The sequence below is a fragment of the Nannospalax galili genome, unplaced genomic scaffold, assembly GCF_000622305.1.
Source record: "Nannospalax galili isolate Female #2095 unplaced genomic scaffold, S.galili_v1.0 scaffold192, whole genome shotgun sequence".
Taxonomy (NCBI): domain Eukaryota; kingdom Metazoa; phylum Chordata; class Mammalia; order Rodentia; family Spalacidae; genus Nannospalax; species Nannospalax galili.
Genome location: NW_008331810.1, coordinates 2,170,872 through 2,186,537, shown reverse-complemented (window position 1 = coordinate 2,186,537; position 15,666 = coordinate 2,170,872). Strand labels below are relative to the sequence as shown.

Genomic DNA, 15,666 nt, shown 5'->3' with positions numbered 1-15,666 from the left:
AGAGAGAGAGAGAGAGAGAGAGAGAGAGAGAGAGAGAGAGAGAGAATCGGGACTCTGAACACTTTTATCCTTTTGCTTCCCTTTCCCTCCTTCACTTTTTCTCATTCCTTCCCTCCCTCCCCCTCCCTCTCTCCCTCCCTCCCCCCTCCTTCCCTCCCCTCCTCCCTCCCTTCCATCCTTCTCTCCTTGTTCTCTCCCTTCCTTTGCAAACCAAGTGGAAGGAGTGTTGAGTAGGGACCAGGGAAGCACTGGGGTGGAGGTGAACCGAGGGCAGTGGGTGAGCTGTGTACAGGAGTGGGCAGCCATGGGCAGGCCAGCGTGGATGTCGGCCTGTCCCCAGGCCCATGCCTGGCTGGCCTGGGTGCTGCATTCTGCCCTGTCTGTTCTTACAGTTTCCCCAAGCCCCAAGTATATATGGCTGTCTTTGGGGATATATATCTTTGTACAGCTTTCAAATCAGCTTCCACGTGAGCATGCTGGTGCTTGGAAGTCCTGGTTGGGATCTTGTAAAAACTTAAAATGCAGGTTTACAGCCCTTGAAAAAATAAATAGCTACTTTATGGGTTCCCTCTCGGTTCCACAGAGAAGCAGGGGTCTGACCGTAGGAAAGGTTCAAATAAAAGCTTTTGGTGGATGAAGCTTCAAGGTGAAATGTGCTGTTCAAAAATAGCTTTCTGTTTTGTCTTTCTGCTTTGAGCATATACAAGTGGCTCCCCCCAGAAGTTGGCCACACTGTAGTTCATTTCTCTCAAGAGCTTCAGACTGGCAAACAGTCAGGAGGTTGTGAACAAATCCTTTCTCCTAAATGCCTGAGTGTGCAAAGTATGATGCCACTCAGACTTTTAGGAAGCCTTGCAGGGCTGCAGGCTAGAGTCTGGGGTCCTTCCCCAGTCACCATACAAGCCCACGGGTCTGCCCCTTTGTGAAGGTTCAGAGCTAGGTTAGGAGCACTGGTCCTCTGCGAGTACACAGGCACCAGACAGGACCAAGCTGTGATACTCCTCAACCACCCAGGCTGCCTTTCTAAGACCTGAGAGAACATTTCTAGAACGTTCTCCCACACTCTACCTAGCTTCAGTTTCCCACCATCTAGGAGACTGGGGTATAAACTTGGCATTATGACATTCATGGTATGGACTTGAAAACTAAAGATCAGAACAGCTCTGCCACAAAGAAATGGCTCCAAAGTCCCGTTCGGGCAGAGGAGGAAGAAGAATGTCATCACTGTCCCCACTCCAGTCTTCCCAAGAAACTGGGATATGCAAGCAAGAGGCAGCCTGTCCAATAATTCCAAGTTTTAAAAGCTTAGCAGTGAATCATGGAATCAGGATAAGTTGGCATGTTAATCAACAGCTACTCTATATGTAATTTTCCCCAAAAAGTACTTGGTGAATTCATTTTCTTTTATCTTGATAGTCACTACCATTAGATGGGCCCTAATTTTATTAATACATTGATTGATATTTTATATATATATATATTCTGTCTTACACATATTCCACCCTTCTGCCTAGTTCTTTTGACCACTGAGTACCTGAAAGCATACTGTAAGCTCAGCCACATGGCCTCTCCCCCCGCCTCACAATGCCCAGAAGCCCGCCTCTACCACACCACACAAATGAATCTGCTCTCCAAATGCAGGTGGTCAGTGACCCTCTGGTCACCAGAGTCTCGTCTCTGCTCTCAGTTTTAGTCCTCTCTGAAAGCTGGTAAATGTCTTGGGAAATTCCTTCCTTCCTCATTTCCCTATCACTGGACTAGCCCGCTAGACTTCCTCCATCTCTCCCCAACCAACAGATTAAGAGAAGAGGTAAGCGCCCAGGAGGATGGATAAGAAAAGCCGGGGGTTTCAGGAAATATGTCACCCCATCTAAATCTTGGGTTGTTCTGAAATAGTGAAAAATGTGGAAAGTGATGCACAGGGCCGGTTGGCTGTGCTTGGGCAGGAAGAACAGGGCTCTGGGTGGTGTTCCCACAGAACAGATGGCAGGTGAGAGGAGAACTTGTCAACATCTGCTGTGCACCAGAAGAGCGGTTCAAAGCAGAACAGGGGGACTAGGAATTATAAAAAGGAGGAAAGAGGATTAAACAGGAAGGAAGGGAGGGATGGGGTGAGAGAGACAGACAGACAGAGAGCTCAAAATGCTCACTAAAATTACCAGAGCTCTGGTTCACTTAAATTGTGCTCTTCTTTCCAAACCTATGTATTAACCATTATTGGGGGGGAGGGATAAATGTTGAGTTTTCAGTGTTGACAAAAACTGAGACAGATGATATGTATAAACACAGGGACCGGAGAGGTGGCTCAGTGGTTAAGAGTACTGACTGCTCTTGCAGAGGACCCAGGTTCAATTCCCAGCACCCACATGGTGTCTAACAACCACCTGTAACTCCAGGGTATCCAATGCCCTCTTCTGACTTCCATGGGCATTGCATGACAGGGTGCACTTACATGCAGGCAATACACTTATGCACATGAATTAAAATAAAAATAATAAAATATATTTTTTAATGAGCTGGAGAGATTGCTCAGAGGTTAAGAGCACTGGCTGCTCTTACAGAGGACCTGGTTCCCAGCACCCACGTGGCAGCTAACAACTGTCCATAACTCTGCTTCCTCTGGACCTCCATGGGCATTGCACAACATGGGTGCACTTACATACATGCAGGCAATACACTCATACACATAAAATAAAAATGATAAAATATTTTTTAAATAAGGGAAGTGAATACCCACTTAAAAATCAAAAGATTCCATAACTTATGGGTTGAAGTGAGTTAATTTAGGCTTTAGAAAGGGTGATTTCTGATCCTTCAGGGAGTGGTAGGAGCCCCCAAGGGCCTACTCCTATCTCTGTTTTGACTGATAAGGGAAGAGCCCCTCCCCCCGAAGGCCGAGCAGGCTGTGATGGGCTCATGTAGATGAGAGAGAGAAGGCTAAGATAGTAGAGTGCAGAACCCAGATTTTGAAAGACTCTGAAAGGCTGAAACCAAGAAGATAAGATTTAATCAGTGTAATTGTAAAGTCTTCTATGCGACTTGTGAAAGTTCATTTGCAATACCTGTAATGATCATGGGGCTCTCATGAGCCAGCGCATATTAAGAACTACCAGTGTCTGTCCTCGCCTGACTGAATAAAGGACAATATGAAATCTCAAGTCTTTCATAAAAGACAGTCCTAAAAATTACCTCAAATTAGGCCCTCTGAGAAGCAACTAGGAGGCTTAGAGGATTTAACCTGAAGAAAAACTGAAGCCAGGTGGCAACGGGGCACCATGGCAACATTCGAGTGGCTTGTGGATGGTTCCAAAAGGTCCCATCCGTAGAAAGAGGATCAAGACATTCAATGCCAGAGAAGGAAACTGTATCTTCAGAAAGCCAGTGAGGTGGTACCCACCTGTGATCCCAGCACTGGGGAGGCTGAAGGAGGAAGATGGAGTTTGGCCAACCCTGGACTGTATAGCAAGACCCTGTTCCAAAGCAACAACAGGAGTATACTGAAGAAATCTTTGAGCCACTTTCCTACTTCCCTGTTTAGTAAGAACTGGGCTATACCCAAGAGATAAAGAGGAAGGAAGGGGGGGAGAGAGAGAGAGATAGAGAAAGAGAGAGAGAGAGAAGAGAGAGAAATGGAAACAGGTAGCTACAACAGGGTTGTAGAGGTTGACCCACTGTATATGCAGTGGTTTGTGGAAGCCCAAAATATCACAGCACCAACAACCACTGGGTGCAGGAGGGAGCACAGAGCAAACTCAGAGCCGAGGGGCAGCTGAGGGCCTGGCAGAAGCCCCATCAAGGCAAGTTCAGGAAACAGAATGGAGGTCCCAGCAGGAATCAAGTCCTGACTGGGCATCCGGAGCAGCTGGAGTCTGACTCCGTGCTGCGGTGCTCTGCAGTAAGTTTCCTCGGAAAGCGTCAAGCAGAGATGTGGCCCAGGGAGGTGCAGTGCATGTCTGTTGCTCTCCTTCCACTGAATGTGGCCTAAGCATATCCCAGCTGATGAGAGGCGCCAAAGATGAATGTCCTGTGGGGAGGTGTTGAGGGGAGGGCTTGGGCAGCCAGGGGTCCTGGAGTGTAGAGTGAACATTTAGTGTGCAGTAGCAACCAATGACTGGGATGCCCCATAACCCAACCTCAGCTCTGGGCCCCTAAATTCAAAGCACATGGTAATAGCTGTCTGAGACCCCAGGGATCAGATCCTCAATGTCATTAGGAAGCTGATTTGAAAGCCCCCATCACTGTTAAAATTTCATAACTCCAGAATTATTTTTAAAATGCACTGAGTTACTCCAGATTTTCTTCTCTCCCCATCTCACAACCCTCTCCCCGTACAAACACAGACAACACTCAGAGCCTTCTTCTCTGCCCAGATCTTTCCCTAACTGGACTCCAAACCTTCCTCTGTGCAGCTCTACCCAGTGTCCTCTCCAGCTTTGAAAAGAGACCCCTCAGCTCACCAGGCAGTTCCAGATTCCCCACCCTACAAGACCCCCTGGTCTTGTCTCACCCTGTACATCCCAGGTCTTTCCATCTCCCTGGACTCCCTACAGCCTGTCCTTCTTTCCCCCAGCACATGGCAGGGCTCTGATTTTTGCAGATTTTCTCTCCATCATCACATGGTAATGTTGCCCCTGTCCCCAAGCTCCTAGGTTCCCTAGTCCAACCCTCACAGTCTCCTACTTGGACCCTTCTAAGAAGCTGCAGGCAGAACACAATGCCCAAATTCCTGCCCATGCCTCTGAGTAAATGGCCTGGTGAATGGGAATTTATCACCCCGGCCTCGTCCACTACCACCTCTGCCCTCTTCATCCTGCCCTGACCAAGTAAAAGCTTTTAGACGACCTCAGTCACCTCTGTAATATCTTGGCCAATCCCACCCACTGGCACCATACTGGCCTCTCTAGCCAAGGAAGATCTGTTACTTCCTTTCTGAACAAGCTCATCACTCTAGTGCCTGTGGACTCTGTGTGCTTGTATGTGGTCCTCTCAGCTCTGAGTTCCCTCCAAGTTCCAGGTCAGTCCAAGCAGGGGTCAGTCTTTGTATCTCTCCAGATCAGCCCATCCTGACACACTGCTGTCCTTGGATCCCCTGCCTTAGCGCTTTGGAGCCATGTCTGCTCCTTGTACGCCTAGGGATCTGAATCCCACCCCACTCCAGCGTGAAGGACCTTGAGGAGAGCAGGGAAAGCATTTCAGCCATGGTGTCGGCCATGCTTTCTCACTCACTGGCGAGTGTATTCGGTACCCACTGTCCCATGTCTCTAAAATGAACATAGTCATGCTAAAGGGACTTGTGTCTGTCCTCTTGCGATAACACACATGATACGGGTCCTTAGACCTGTTTCAGGTTGGCCCAGTCTTCTTCAAAGCCCTCCAAACAACTGTGTTAAAAACCAGAGCTTCTCAGTTTAGTCCAAAGGAGTTTGTAGAAAGGTAGATTTCCAGTAATACTACTTCTCTCAAAATTTCAGAGACATGGAAGCAGGACAGGACAGCTCAGACAGATGGGAAGACATCTGTCTTGGATGATGGGTAGAGGGCAGGGTTGGCTGACATGGCTTTGGCCCCCAACCCTGAAGGGGATCTTAGCCCAGGAAAGAGAATTGTCAGCTGAGACATGGACACTTGGGAATTCTGTGCTTCCTGCTAGGGTCTGTAACATATAAATGTGAAAAGATCCCAAAGGGTAGTTGATGGTCAACCAGGAACAAAGACACCGTGGGGAGCGAGCAGACGATGTGTGGGCATTTCACTGATGTTCCCGGTGTGAGCTGAAGTTGTGTTTACCCTTCAGCTCAAATTTTGTCCCCCTTGTTAACATAGTGTACTAGCAACTGTTGGTTGTTATGTGGAACTAATGAGCCCCAAGCTTCTGGTATTTTATATATATATTTACTTTGTAAGTGTTAAATCATTGAGGAAGAAAAGAACTCTGTGCTATTTACTTCATCCTTGCCGACAAATAGAAAGACACGAACTGGGCGATTAAATGCTATTTTGCTTCCTGTGCTTCTCCATGTGGGTGGACTGGATGGGACCTGTTTCAGCTCCCAGACTGAACCCATCTGTGCAGAAAGCTGGGGACCCATGGCAGGGCTTCCAAAGGGAACTGGTGTAGCCGGCTGGCTTGAAGAACAAGCTCTAGGTTATTGGGGCCAGGTGCCAGAGGGTTGTTCTGAGATTGTCCACCTCTCTCAGCAGTAGAATGAAATATACTTGCAAATCTCAGCCCCCATAGAGGTAGAAATGCCCCCTACTCCCCACATATGTGCTTCAGTGTGGAGCTGTTCACTGTCAGCCAAATCCATTGCTAGAATGTTCTCTTCCTTAAACAGGTATCTAACATCAGGTCTTAGGAGAGAGCAATGAAAGAGGAGAAAAAGAAAGTTTTTGTGTTCTAAGAAAATAAACCTTCACTTTTGCCCAACTGAAATGTGTAGGAAACCTAAATTATATTTCAAGGGCAGTGAGGATTCCCAGTGTTACCAAATAAGCAGATCTGGCCTACAGTATTTTGAGACAGAATTTTTTTGTGTGTCAGGAATGATAACCAGGTCTTGGTAAACATTGTCCCTGGTGTGGGGTGGGTGGGGGTGCAATAAAATTTTATTTATGAGTTTGAAATAAAGCATCTAAATTTATAAATTCAGTGGCCAACTGAGGGAGGCCAACTGAGAGCTGTGTACTAAAGCCATTTTAAAGGGAGCGTCCCTGGTTTACACCCTTGAACTCTGATCTTTGGGCCGTGAAAAGAGTAGGTTTATACAACATAAATGACTTTAGTTCAGAATGTTAATTTTCTGACTACTGAAAATAAAACTTGGTTTTCTAGAAGTGATAAATAAATAGACTGCAATAAAAACTTTAATAGATGTCTGGGATTTTATGGCCACAGGATAGTTATGGTATCTTTCTATTATAAATAAAAGGCATAAAAGCATCCCATGTAGAAGAGATACAGAACCCAGAAAAACCATCAGTCCTTAGCTGTGATCATGGTGGACAATTACTTTTAAAATTGGGTTGTCATCCGACTGGAGATTATTTGTCATAACTGCCCGAATGAATTGACTTCTAAGTGAATGTTAAGGAGTTATTATTCATCTTGTGTTAGCTGTGAGTTACTTGTCTTATACTAATACCTGCTTTCTTTCCCCAGATGCAAAGAGTCTAGCTGAAATGCTTATGAGGTAAGAACATGATCTTGCTCCCCAGGTATCACCCCTAAAGGAATGGTTCTCATTGCCTTGATTTTTAATGATAATGATAGTACTATTATAAAGTTGGTGAAATGTTTTCATTTCAACATTTAATTACCATTTATATCCCAAAACATCCACGTCATTCATAGTTGGATATGTACAAATAACATATCTTGGTCCATGACATAGCTGGCTGTCCTGTGGGCTGGATTCAGACTGTAGAATGCTTCCCCCCGTGGAGCAGGGGACAGAGACATGTTGGAGAGACTTAGTTCTGCCCCCACACAGGTAGACTACCTCTATGGTCAAACTTTCTTTTTTTAATATTTATTTTTATTTTATGTGTATGAGTGTATTGCCTGCATGTATGTAAGTGCACCTATGCCATGCAGTGTCCACGGAGATCAGAAGAGGGCACAGGATTTCCCTGGAACTGGAGTCACAGATAGTTGTGACCTGCCACGTGGATGCTGGGAATTGAACCCGGGTCCTCTGCAAGAGCAACCAGTGCTCTTAACCAAGTCATCTCCCTAGCCCCATCAAGCCTGCTTTCTAACAGAGTTATCCAAGTTCAAGGAAAGCCACTAAAGGAAATGTGCTCTTCAAAGGTCCTGGGTGGGCTGGGGCAGACGCTTGCCCTGGCTTCCCTGGTCCCTTCTGCACCTTTCCACTAGTGCAGGGCCAGGATGTCGTCACCTGTTATCACTGGGACTATGCTCTGTGACTTCCCGAGTCATAATCAATCGTTGGGTAGATATGATGAATGGAGGTTCCTGGAGGGGAAAGGGTGTTCACACTGTCAGACAAAGCTGTCTCCATCCCAGCTGTACATGTAAACACCCATGGGGCTTGTCTAATGATGCGAACAGAAGAGTGTGTCCCTTCCATGTCCCCAGACGCTATCCCTGCCCCCCATAGCCCCTCTCCTTCGAACAGTTAATACTCTTACACTTTCTGACTGCCTCACTCTATATAAATTGGAGCAGTTGTACATGTACAATGACCAGATAACATGTTATCTCTTGCCTAGCACTTGTATTTTTAAGTCTTTTTATTATATAATGATCAAGTAAGAGGTGAAAAAGGAAAATCAGCATCTAGAAAATTAGAAGATAAAACATCAGGGCCCCTGGTAGTGAACTTGGGGTTGCCTTTCTATGTTGCCATGTTTGCGAAAAAGGCTGGGGTGTAGGGGTCTTGTCACCCCACCTCCACAGCAGGTGGTTTTCTCTTCCTCCCCATCTATCCATGCAAAGTGAGCAACACATTATTCATGAAAACGTGTGCCCTATATGACCAGTGTCTTTAGAGACAGGGGCAGAGACAGAGGCATGATTGGTGTGCATGTTACGTTTCTCACAGCAACCTTTGGAGATGCTGTGTTTTTAAATGAGTCATGGTTGAGATGGTTGATATGCAAGAATCAAGGGTAACTCTGAAATATCTGCTGACAGCAATTAGAGGAATGCTGATGTCATTTGCTAGTGATGCGAAAACAGAGGCAGGGTACAGACATTTTGATGTTTTAAAAGCTGGGGCTGGGAGGGGGTATTGATCAGAACACAGAGACCTGTGTTGGTCCTGCTGCATTTGAAGTTCTTTTCACACAACAGTGAAGTTGTTCAGTAGACAGATGGTTACAGGGATCTGGACTTGGAGAAGCAGCAAACAAATCCAGGAGCCCACAAAATATCTTCTTCTGATAAAATTACAAAGGATCAGATTTATGTGAGAGATTACATAAATCTGCATAAAATCCCACAAGGCCCTGCTCTTCTAGAAGTCCACACTTGTTTGCTAAGCAAGTAAGAGGCACATTTTGTGGTGTCATATGTTAAATTCAGACTCTTCCATTTTTGGCAGATCTGATGAAACATCTGGAAAGTAAAGAAACGAGAGCCACTTGACTAATTTACATCGTAAAACAAATTTTATAATGCAGACTTGAAAACTGTGAATTAATTGGCATTTAAAATAAGATTTCCTATACAGTTTGATTTTCCTGGCTGTTCATCAAAATGGTCTACCATGTAAGCAACAGCCCCGGTGATACAGAGCCTGGAGCTCTGTGTGGTGCCCTCTAGACAGGTGTGGCTGTCGCTCACCTCACCATCCCATGCTCAGACCACCTTGTTGATCTGACCCTGAGTAGAGGTTCTTCAAGCAGGTGGATTTTGTGGAATTCAGTTGGAAGGAAAGGCAGTTAAGTGTCAGCATGCAGGGTCAGTGCAATCTCAGGTGGACAGCTTTCCTGGCTGGGCAAACACAAACAGAGTGATTTAGGACCACTGTATTTTGGATGTGGCCCAGTAGGACTAAGCCTGTCATATCCATCAGTAAAGAGTGAAAATCCACTCAATTTCCATCCCTGATCTGGCCCACTGTTTTCCCTGAATAGTCAAGGACTTAGCAGCCGTGGCCATGAGGAGTGGAGCTGCCAGCCCATGCTCAGGCTCTGTGGCCAGCAGCTGGCTTTCTAATCTTGGGCACATCATTGACCACCCTGCTTGGCTTTCCTCATCTAAACAGGTTCAAAATTATCCCTGGCGTTAGCATTTGTGTTTGAAGCATGTTCCATAAAGTACTTGTGTTATTTCAGCAGGATCAGCTGTCCCAGGCTGGAAAGGTATATGTGACCTGACCTAGGACAGGCACACATCCAGACCCTCCAGTGGTCCATCACTCAAACTGAACATTGAAATTAGCTTAGATCTTTTAAGCTCATATCTCTATTCATAGAATTTCAAAATGCTCATCCAGACATCAGAATAGGATATGTTCCTGTCTCTAGTTACTTTATGCTTTACAGAAGTTCGGTCATCTCTAGGGCAACTGTATGCACACGCATGAAGACACACAGAGACACACACACAGAGACAGACATACACACACACACATAGACCACACACATATAAACATATACAGAGATACACACAGACATATACAAAGATACACACATAGACACACACAGTGATACACACAGACAGACATAGGCACACAGACAGACACACACATATAGGCCACACACACATAGACCACACAGACAGACAGACAGACAGACACACACACACACAGAGAGATATATAGACACACAGACAAATGCATGCATCTTTAAGGAACTAGGAAGATTAGTGATTACAATTAATTGGCTGACTGACCTGAGAAATACTGTACCCCATAAACTGCTCTCAGCATCCCTGTTACTGTCATTTTAATCAAACAGCCAGATGTCAGATGGCTGGTCAGAAATGGTATTTCAATAATAACTAATACATTCAGCTGGATCCTGCACTGCATAATTTTATGCTGTCATTTTATAGTGCACAAATTCAGAATCTTCTAGGTTGCAAATAAGGTTTCTTCAAATTACATTTTTAAAGGTTCGCAGAGGTTATCATAGTCAATCGTTATGATTTTTGAGGATCATCCTTCCAATATTAAACACAAACAACCAACTACAGCATCAAATATTAATATAGGGAAACTTCTTAGTTGGAACCTAGCATTTTAGGACAGGGAGGTTATCAGCCCAAGCAAAGCCTTTGGGACCCTGTGGCTCAGCTCACATTCCCCAAAACTACATAGTTTGTTTAGTACACGGTAACTGAGTACTTCCTTTGACCAACTGCTGTTCAAGGTTCTGGGGACATGTAAAGCCTAGAGCGGAAGAGTATGTCCCTTGTGGAGTGTAGATTCCAGTGGGAGAGACACATAATGAATAAGATAAACCAATTACATATATTTAATTGATTCAGTTAAATATATGCTGGAGAGTAGTAAGGGCCAAGGGAACAAAATTAAGTCAGTTATGGGGATAGGACTCGGGAGGAGCTCCCCTTGCAGAGCCAACCCTGCCCACTGAAAAGATGGCTTCTAGGCAAACATCCGGAGAAGGGTGGTCACCAGCCACAGGGGTGTTGTGGGGATTGGGGGGAGGGGGTTCACACCATGCAAGGAGGACAGGGTGTACATGGGCAGAAGCGTCAGTAAGCCCCTGAATCCCAAGGGTCATTGGACCATGTTCCTGCCTTCCCACTGTGGGGCCTTGGTAGCCCCTTCTTTGGGGATGAAGGTCTCTACCTCCAGCCCTGACAGTCCTGGATCATAGGTGTAATCATATTCCGTCTCAATGCCAGAAGCACTTCACAGCAGTCATTTAACTTGCTTCCTGTGCCCCTGTGGCAGAGGACTCCCTATTGGTGTTTAAGTATAGCCTGCGCTGGGCACTCACAGCTTGTAAGAGCAGTGGCTGTCTGCCTCGTAACGATTCATGATGAGGAGAACGCACAAGCTCACATTTCTATTTTTGATACAAGGACACACTCAAGTCCTCCGTGAAGTTTCTAAACAGATCTCTTGGATATTCACAGAGGTCTAGTTCTCCATATGTTCCTGTGGAAATACAGTACGTTGAAGTATGTCATGCATGCCATGCCCCACGATTCCCAAATGCTCCTTGTTTTAGGAAAGCGTCTGAATCTCTGCACATTTTACCCCTTTTCTTTTTTCAACTCACAAGTGCAATGGGTGTTAGTTAAGCAATTTGAAAGAGTGTAGAGACCGTGTGAAAAACCAGGCCAAAAGGTTCGAACAAGGCCGTGTATAATTGGCATGATCTAGGTATATAACCCAGTTACGCATCTGTAGAGCAAGGAATCGGGTTCAAGATCAAGTTCTCAGAGAAGCTGTACACTTGATGGTAGCTGCCTTGCTCATGGAATGCTTTGTTTACACTCAGATGAAGAAAGAGGCATCGTAACATCTGGTTCTAAGCTGGGCTTGGGCAGCCAGTACCTGGGGCTCTCTAGTGGACTTGCCCTTGTGACTGTCAGCTGCCATCAGCCTTTTGGTTTCGGAGGGAGTGAGGAAGGATCTAAGGAAACAGCCCTGAGATTTGCTTTCTTGAAGGGAAAAGCATTTGAGATGCACTGTGCAGACCTTTCTCACTCTCTCTTGAAAGTAACTAGCACACGAGGCTGGAGAGATAATAGGTCAGTGAGCAAAGTATTTACCACACAAGCATGAGGACCTGGGTTTGGATGCCCAGCATCCCTATAAAAAGTCAGGCATGGTTGTGAGGATCCCTGGGGCCTAGTTGGCTAGCCAGTCTAGTAGGAAGGGCTACTTCCAGGTTCAGTCTCAAAGACTAGGATGGAGAGTGAGTGGGGAAGACATTCAGCATGCAAGCATAGGCAGGTCTACCTGCACACACATGTGCACACAGAGACATACACCACACACAACAAGAGAAAGCAAGGAAGGAGGGAGAGAGGGAGGGAAGGGGGAGGGTGTGGGGGAAGAGAGACAGAAAGAAACCAGCACAAAGGCATGCCACTGTCAGATGAATAAGTCTCCAGAAGTCAGTCTCCAAAAGAGATTTTAAAGAGTATGTAGCTGGACCCAGGAATGCCACAGATACTCTCATTGAGGAGTTATCCCAGTGCCTACCACCTGCTATGGGGTGCTTCAGAAAACAGTATTTTAACATCTAGTAAATTCTTAAGAATCTGTAAAGACTGAACAGCCATCCCCCTAAAGTGGGTTGCTAATTAAGTCCCCCACCGGCTTCTTTAGATCTCCATTTGGCATGAAGGTTTTACTTTTTACTGCGGGCTGTAACTGGCTCTCATTATAACAGGCTGTTTTACCACTTATTTTCATTTACTTTTAGAGAACTCTCAGAGTAATTTTCTGGTACACAAATTTTGAGATAAAATTATTATAGTGATTGGTTTTTTTCCCCTTTCCTAGTCCAAAATACATGATCCACTGGGGGAATGGCAGCGGTGTCAGGGACACTAACAAGACTTGTGCTTTGCTGCTAGAACAGAAGTAGAAGAATTCTAGTTAGAAATACAGATCTGTTGTCGGTAAAGCCGCCGCCCGCCTGGCGCCCAGCAGCCTCACTCTCGTCCTCCCCTCTGGACATTTGAACAGCTCCTGTCTCACAAATGAAAATGTTACTGTTAATGTCCTGGCTCATTTGTTTTAGTTCATTTCTCCCCAAGGCACGGGACTTTCCTAAAGGTTCTATTAATTGTTATTGAACACTTTGATTGGGAAATTGTGTTTTCTGACTCTCCTTTGTCTACTGGGATTTAATATTAATAGGAAGAAAAAGCATTTCTGTCTTGTACCGTTTCCTTCTTTCAAGTCGTTTGCAGAATTAAACAGTAAACCACAGCAGTATCCAGACACATGTTGGTATACCGTATGGAACACTGAGCTGGACTGGTTCATGTGTGTTCTCTTTTATTCTCAGTAAGAATACAAGGACGTCGGATACTTTAAGCAAGCAGCAGCAGACTCTGAGAATGCACATTGACATCCCGAGGGCTCAGCTTTTGATTGAAGAGAGAGACACGATGGAGACAATAGGTGAGGTGACGCTCGTCACGTTCTACAGAGTGCCCGCTACTCAGGCACGTTATACAGAGTGCCCGCTACTCAGGCACGTTATACAGAGTGCCCGCTACTCAGGCACGTTATACAGAGTGCCCGCTACTCAGGCTTTCCAACCCGAGCCCAGCCACACAGGAAGTACATAGGAGAATGTCCTGGATGCGCCTATCTTGGAAGTTCATGTCAACTCAAATAAGATCAGCATTGTTAAATAACCCTCAACTTGTGCTTAACACCAAAAAAACAAATTCCTCTACACAAGCTGTCTCTGCATTTCCTAGCATCCCTTAATATCCCGGACTGAGGGAAACACCCACCCCCTTCAGTTTTAGAGGAGCTATAAAAGAGGACAGGGACTGTGGCTTAACCACCCCAAACCTCAGGACCTTGACCAGCCTCCTTCCACTTGGTAGCAATCAGATCCCTAACATCACTGAGAACTCTCTAAATGCCATACGCTATATTATAAGGACTATGTGTGTGTTATTCACTCCAGCCTTCTACCAGTACATAGAAAAGGTACTGCTTTGGAGACTGGGGAGGTGGCTCAGCGGTTGAGAGTACTGACTGCTCTTGCAGAGGACCCAGGTTCAGTTCCCACATGGTGGTTAACAATCATCCATAACTCCTGTTCCAGGGAAATCCAAAGCCCTCCTCTGACCTCCAAGGGCATTGTACAACACGGGTGCACTTACATACATGCAAGCAACACAGTCATACAAATAAAAAATAAATACATAAAACCTTAAAAAAGGAAAGAAAAGGATTGCTTTTTACAACTGGGTATAGAGACATTGACATGGTTAGGCAAGGTCACCAGGCAGGAACAAAACCAGGGTTTCTGGCTCGCCACCTGCTTCACCACCATGCCATCTGCCTCCAGGGATAGGCTGTTGCCACCTGCTCTCCTACCAACAGGCTTCTTCCATACCCCCTACACCCTGAGACAGAGGTTTCCCAGACCTTGAAAACAGTGTCTTAGTAGCCACCAAGGCTGCTGCTTTGTGGACTGAATGTATGGAAAGCCTTTCTCTGCCACTCATTACCAGGGCATTCCCTCCTGGATACAGATGCTTGTGTATAGTTTAGTCCTCCCAGAGTATTTCCCTGAGTACTTCCTGCTGGGAAGGGCTGCTAGAGTTGCCCAGTGGAGGAAGGCCACCTGTATCCTCCTCAGTCACCTCTCCTGTGTCCCCACCAGAAGGTGGAGCCATCTTGACTAATGGCTCTGAAATGCTAGGTCCTGGGCTGCCCTCCCTACCATTGGCACTTGGTCTGGGCATAGCTGTATGTAGAGAAAGGATGGCCAAGTCCAATCTAGCTCCCCATCAACTGACTTCCATTAAATGCCCATTACACTTGTTACATAGGAGGCTCTGCTTGCCCTAAAGTGCAAGAAGGGGTATTCAGTTCTCTCAGTGAGGATATGAGCTTTGGTTTTGATTTTCTTTCTTTTACCAGGGAGGAACTTAGATTGTCTTTTACTGATCTCCACACATTGGGCATTAAACCCCAAATCTCTTTTGCAATATCAGTTCATAAAGCCAAGTGTCGTGAATGCCTTAGAACATGCACTTCTCCAAGCGCATCTGCATTTAATTTAACACTCCGAACCCTCATGATACAGACATGTAACTTTGGAAACTAGACTACAAAGAGGCTAGATAGTTCAGCAAGGTCACCACAGTCATGCAATACCATTAGGAAATTCACTAAGGTTCCCTATTAGACCTATTTATAATCCTGCACCTGGCTGTTAGAAAACAGCCAGATGCTGGGTATGGTTGTGTGTGCCTTAATCCCAGCCCTCGGGAGGCAGAGGCAGGTAGATCTCGAAGGCCACCCTGGTTCACATCCTGACTTCCAAGAGGGCTGTGACTAGGGAGACCCTGTTTTAAAAAAAAACAATCAACAAGAAGCCAAAAAAGAAAAGACAGCCAGGTAGAACCTGTCAGCAGTGTGTGGCTTCCCTGAGCTGGATGTTGCTGGATGAACACCAGACAGTCTGCCAGTCATCTCTGTGTGTCACCATGGTCTGTGGTCAGAGATCCATCACAGTCCG

General features: G+C 45.8%; 1 protein-coding gene across 1 annotated transcript in view; it reads left to right on the top strand.

Moving 5' to 3' along the window:
* Dscam (DS cell adhesion molecule) overlaps window positions 1–15,666 on the top strand; it is a 625,182-nt gene that overhangs the window by 578,529 nt on the left and 30,987 nt on the right. The window contains exons 28-29 of the mRNA XM_008826928.2: window positions 7,160–7,190; window positions 13,465–13,580. Of these exons, the coding sequence (XP_008825150.1) occupies window positions 7,160–7,190; window positions 13,465–13,580 (147 nt within the window). The remainder of the gene's footprint in view (window positions 1–7,159; window positions 7,191–13,464; window positions 13,581–15,666) is intronic.